Source organism: Brachyhypopomus gauderio, unplaced genomic scaffold, assembly GCF_052324685.1.
Source record: "Brachyhypopomus gauderio isolate BG-103 unplaced genomic scaffold, BGAUD_0.2 sc69, whole genome shotgun sequence".
Lineage (NCBI taxonomy): Eukaryota > Metazoa > Chordata > Actinopteri > Gymnotiformes > Hypopomidae > Brachyhypopomus > Brachyhypopomus gauderio.
This window is the reverse complement of record NW_027506890.1, coordinates 565,553-571,926: the sequence shown is the minus strand read 5'-3', so window position 1 is coordinate 571,926 and position 6,374 is coordinate 565,553. Positions and strand designations below refer to the sequence as shown.

Genomic DNA, 6,374 nt, shown 5'->3' with positions numbered 1-6,374 from the left:
AAGTGTACTTTTACTTGAGTAAAATTGTTGAATACTCTACCCACCTCTGGTAGTGTGTGTGCCCTCCATGTGCCTGTATGACCTCCCTATAATATCTGGGCATGCTCCTGATGAGGCTCCTGAGGAATCTCCTCCCAGACCTGGATTAATGCGTCCGTCAACTCCTGGACAGTCTGTTGCAATGGGGCATTTGTGGATGGAATGAGACATGATGTCCCAGATGTGCTCGATTGGATTCAGGTCTAGGGAACGGGCAGGCCATTTCATAGCATCAATGCCTTCATCATGCAGGAACTGCTGACACACTTCAGCCACATGAAGCCTAGCATTGTCATGCATCAGAAGGAACCCAGGGCCCACTGCACCAGCATGTGGTCTCACAATGGGTCTGAGGACTTCAACCCGGTACCTAATGGCAGCCAGGGTACCTCTGGCTAGCACATAGAGGTCTGTGCAGCCCTACAAAAAATGCCTCCCCACACCATTACTGACCCACTGCCAAACCGGTTGTGCTGGAGGATGTTGCAGGCAGCAGAGCGATCTCCATGTCGTCTCCAGACTCTGTCGCATGTGCTCAGTGTGAACCTGCTCTCATCCATGAAGAGCACACGTGCACGATGTTGGGCTCTGTAAGCACAAGCCCCACTTGTGGATGTGGGGCCCTCATACCACCTTCATGGAGTCTGTTTCTAACAGTTTGAACATGGATTATAGTGAACTGCTATAGATCATATTGCACTGTCATATTGTCACTGTTCCTCCTGTTCCTTCTTACACAAAGGAGGAGGTAGACCTCCTATGGCCTGGTGTACTGGCCTGTCTTCTGGTATCTGCTCCATGCTCTGGTCACTGTGCTGACAGACACAGCAAATGTTCTTGACACAGCTTGCATTGATGTGCCATCCTGCATGAGCTGCACTACCTGAGCAACTTCTGTGGGATGTAGACACCGCCTGATGCTACCTCTATGGCCACAGAATGGACAAAATGCAAAAGTGACCAAAACATCAGCCAGAAAGGATGAGAACAGAGAAAAGGTCTGTGGTCACCACCTGCAGAACCACTCCTTTATAGGGGTCTTGCTGATTGCCTCTCATTTCTGCCTGTTGTCTGTTCCATTTGAACAACAGCACATGAAATTGATTCACAATCAGTGTTGCTTCCTAACTGAACAGGTTGGATTCACAGAAATGTGGTTGACTTGGAGATACATTGTGTTGTTTAAGTGTTCCCTTTATTTTTTTGAGTAGCATACTTTGAATACTTAATTCAACAGAAATGAATGCCCCAAACCCACACCGATGGGCGGATCCGGAGCCCCAAGGTCCTGCGTCTGGATACAGGCGAAATACAGGGGAAAAGATGTTAGACACACACAATGGCACATTCTCGAAAACACAAACAGGAACATTGATGGACAGAGGTACGAAAGGGAAAAGGGGATTTGGGAGAAACACAGGGATAAACGCAGGCACAGACACACACACAAATGTAGCCAGTCTTCGCATCTGTAAAAAAAAAAGTAAATGTGCTGTATTTTGTCAATTGTGATTTTTACACTGCAATCGAAATTTGTCCTCCGCTTTTAACCCATCTGTGCAGTTAGAACACACACACACACACTAGTGATCACTAGGGGGCTGTGGATCACACGTGCCCAGAGCGGTGGGCAGCCCTAGCCCGGCGCCCGGGGAGCAGTTGGGGTTAGGTGCCTTGCTCAAGGGCACCTCAGTCATGGCCTCTGCAGTAGGCGGTCCTCCTCCCACCCTTGCTGCAAACCCTCCGCTGGGTGTGGCGCGGCCAGCGGACGCCCTTGCAGCCCTCTTAGTGGGCACGCGACCAGTCTCTCTGGAAGCCTTTGAGGGGCGTGCCGCAAGGTGTGCGTGCCGCAGGGTAGGCCTGCCTACGCTCGCCCTCCTCCCTCCGAGGACCCCACCGGGGAACTTTACCTCCCCCTGGCGATCGCTCCCCTGATCTGGCCTTGTGAGCGACGTCTTCTACCTCCATCTCCTCTTCTTCCCTGCCTGCGCACCAGATCATTGGCTCTACCGGAGTCTCACCACGGGAACAGTCCATTGCACTCCCCTCGGAGGGATAGGGAGAAATGCCCTCCCTCGGACCTCTGTTCACCCTCACGGTCTCACCGGAGTACTCCGAGGGGGCGAGCTCAAGTCATCATCCTCCGTGCACAGCTCACCATCTTCCTCTTCCGTGCCCAGCTCACCGTCCAAGTACTCAGAAGGGTTGGAGCACTCGGATAGAGGAGGGGTCGCTTCCTCTCCATATCACTCGGTCGGAGCCGAGTATTTTCTTCTTCTTCCTCGCTTTCACCGTAATACTCAGTGGGGGCCGAGTACACAGACAGAGGAGGGCTTTCCTCTTCTTCCTCACCCTCGCCGTAATACTCGGTGGGGGGCGAGTACACGGACGGAGGGGAGCTCTCCTCTTCCGATTCCTCCTCCAACTCCTCCCCCTCGAACTCGCTCTCGGGGATCTTCTCCGCCGTGTAGAGCTCTACGGAGCCTACTCTCAGGGGCAAGGAGTCCCTGGTGGGAGAGCGGTGTCTCTCCTTCTATAGCCTCACTGCGGCTTGGCGGAAATAGTCCGCCATCTACGCCACCTTGGTGTCCCGAGCTTGATGCAGCAGGTGTGCTCACACAGGATCCTGCTGCATCTCCTTGATGGTTACTGGGGCTTCGCGGTGATGTGCAGGGGAAGAAGCATAGTGGTGCCTACTGGTCCTCTTCCCCTTCTTGGTGCGGGATGTGTATTCTGGCAGGTCTTGGTCAGCTCGTCTTTCTGTGACACTGAGTGCACGTCAAACAAACGAAAGTGCCACAAAAAGTAGACCCAACTCGTCTTTTATTATAATGAGGTGTAGACAGTGCACGTAGAACATCCAACATACAACGTATATGACCACATAAGCCCCAAGTGATCACGAGATGAGCCACAGGTGAAACCAATGAACACACTCAGACCCAACCACACCCACGGAGATCCACAGACACAGACGTAGACAACATAAACACACACCCAAAGGGGAGGGGTCAAGGGCTGTAACGTGATGATAGGAATAATTAAAAGGGTAAGAAATTTTTATTATGTGTAGCATTTGGGCTGTTCAGTATTGGGGGATGCAGACCAATAGACCTAGGCATTATTTGGTATGTGCTGTGAGACTCTTTTCATGTGGAAAACATAAATGAGTGTTTAATGTAACCTCACAACTTTAATGGTCAGAACTACTGCTTGTCAGATCCACTAGGCTATATTGCCAAAAGTATTCGCTCACCTTCCTTGACTCACAAGGGTGAGCTTAGTGACATCAAATTCATAATCCATGGGGTTCAATATGACATTAGTCCACCCTTTGTTAGAACAGCTTCAACTCTTCTGGGAAGGCTGTCCACAAGGTTTAGGAGTGTGTTTATGGGGAATTTTGACCATTCTTCCAGAAGCGCATTTGGGAGGTCACATACTGATGTTGGATGAGAAAGCCTGGCTCTCAGTCTCCACTCTCTTTCATCCCAAAGGTGTTCTATCGAGTTGAGTTCAGGACTGTGTGCAGGCCAGTCAAGTTCATCCACACCAGACTCAGCCATCCATGTCTATATGGTCCTTGTTTTGTGCACTGGTGCACAGGCTTCTCATTTTAAGCTGTTCTTTTTTGAGTGTTTCTACATTGTTAAGGTCACATAATTTCTACATTATCATAATAATCACACAGACTTTCTGTACTACCAAGAATGAGGGGTATAACAGACAGAATCTGGTTTTATAATTTGATTGTGTTTGAGGGGATGGCATTAATAAAAAAGTAGATATAGAATAGATATGGAATATGGAGTAGATATGGAATAGGCCCAACCCCAGAGTACATTCACATTATGTGTACTAAGTATGGTTAATTTGTGAATAAACAAAAGTCTGACTAAAGTTACATAACCGAAAAGTGTTGTCTACAAGACAAAACAATTGAAAAGTATGAAGTATTGTTAACATAAATTGTTTATTGAATATGAAAGGATAAATTGGTATTTACTATATGGTCAGATCATGATAAAATCATAAAAGTGGAATTTATTCATCAATAGACATACAAAGGTAGGTGCAGAGATTACATATTCATTACATATTACATTCCTGATGGTTTGTAGTCATGAAGAATTCAATAGGTATATTATTTTTCATTAGATATCATACAATATCAAACATGATATTTACTTTAATTTCTAGGAATGCAAGATGATTACTCAAATGAAGGTGGTTACATTTATATCTGGTTCACATATCAAAATAAAGAAAAAATACAACAATTTGAAAATGACAGTAATAGTCAATTAAATGCAGAATGCATTGGGCTTACTTCACTAATTTCTATGGTACTAGATTAACACTATGTTAACACTTGAAACTGCAAAACAACGTTTTCTCTTCAGCCCTCTTTCGTAAACCATGTTGTCACATTGTTGAACACTCCAGTGACTTTCTTGCGCATTTTTATCATGTTTCTCATTATGCGGCCATGTTCCTCATTCTCGGTGAGTGGCTCACGTTTCTCCACCTTCTGCAGAATCACAGCTTGTTGTTTAATCTTCTCCAATTCATCAATGCGCTTCATGTATCCCTCTTTGGCTGTTTGCTTCTCAGACTCAATGAGTAGATCGATGTAGGCTGGTGTGGCCAAGGGATCTGGGCGAAGAGCAATTTCCTTCAGACGTGTCAGGCTCTGGGCTAGTTTCTCACTCATATCCAAGACATCGTATTGGACATCATCGTACTCCTTCTTCAACTGCTGCACAATTTTCTCCTTTGTCATCTTTTCTCCCAGTGCATTTTCATATTGCTTTTTCAGATTTTCATACGTTTTTTTTTCTTTTTTAGTTACTGTGCCGATTCTATAAGTCATGTTGTGATGTACGGTCCAGGGACATTTACCAGGACACACTGTGCAGCTGCCATTCTCCATCGCTGCACATCCTGCTTTATCTTCGTCACGTCGAATACCACATGGATAATGGCAGGTATAGTTACAACCAAGACAATTGGTTATAAATGTCCCCCTTTCAATGTCAACTCTAATAGGACATTGGGTTTCAATCTCGTATTCGAAATTTTCATTTTCCTCCATGACATGCTTTTGCTGTAGCAGTGCTGCTGATGTTGTTTTAATTTCATCAAGTTTTACCAGACCAGTTTGGATGAGAGGCTGGATTCCAGCTACAGTTGCCTCCAGCTGTTTGCGTTCATCCAGGACCTGCTTTGTGAGCTGGAGGCTCTTGGTCTCCATTGTTCCCAGGTGAGTGAAGAATCTTTTCATGCTTCCGTTGCCCATTTTCCAGAACATTGCATCAAAGTTGCCATCATCTTCATCATCATCATCACCTTCTTTATTTTTAGCAAAAAGAGCAGAATTGTTGAATTTGAAATGAAGAAAGCTTCCATCATTTTTTTTAATACAAGGGATATCAGCAGCTTCAACTGCAGCAAGCACTGGAGGTTTCTGCCCATCAGCGAAGGTGATCATAATAGTGATGTTGTTTGCAATATCTTTTCCAAAAATGGAAAGAACAGCTTCAAAAATGTATTGTTGGGTTTGTGTTAATCGAGCTAAAGCTGACTGTACCACAAAACACACAGCATCGAGACCAAGAATGCCATCTTGCTCAGAGAAGAACTGTTGAATTTTCTCAGTGATCTCCTTGTCATGTGCAATTCCCCTCGTGTCTCCATACCCTGGTGTGTCTATGATTGTGACAGAATAAGGGACCTTGAAGTAATTCTGATGATGAATTTGATAGGCTGTGACCTCTGAAGTCTGGCTCTCTGCTTGTGTATTATTGTACTGCTCATCTATAAGTTTAAATCTCCATTCATCACCCCATTCCACTCCCAGGATGTAGTTGATCATGCCGTTGATGAGAGTGGTCTTCCCTGATCCAGTTGCACCCAAGACCATTATTGTTTTGTTTGTTGTTGAGAGATTGGAAGGACTTCCAAAGTCCTTGTAAAGATGCCTTGTTCCTGTTTGTTTAAGTTTCAGCTTGTAGACTGATGGGTTACCTTCACTGAGTTTGATGTAGTTCTCATCATTTTCAATGGCAGTTTTGGAGTTGCTCATTTTGCTCTGGAGTTGCTCTGAATAGATACCTGATTAATGGAAGAGAAGTATATTACAGTTGATTAGTTGAACGCTTCTTAATCTGTTTCAAAGCTACTTTATATCAACACACCCTTGTCTTCCATGTTCATTACATCATATGATCACAAACCCCATGTAATCTTTATTTTGCAAATCAAATAATTTGACCTCTTGACACCCCCCCTTTTTATGCCTCTGTATCTAATGATGTACATCTCACCAAAGTCAG

General features: G+C 45.3%; 1 protein-coding gene across 1 annotated transcript; it reads right to left on the bottom strand.

Annotated features, from left to right (window-relative positions):
* Positions 1-4,071: 4,071 nt before the first annotated feature.
* LOC143491015 (uncharacterized) lies at positions 4,072-6,150 on the bottom strand. The gene has a single exon (XM_076989644.1). The coding sequence runs from the start codon at positions 6,122-6,124 to the stop codon at positions 4,439-4,441; it is 1,686 nt and encodes a 561-aa protein (XP_076845759.1). The 5' UTR covers positions 6,125-6,150; the 3' UTR covers positions 4,072-4,438.
* Between the last annotated feature and the right edge of the window lie 224 nt (positions 6,151-6,374).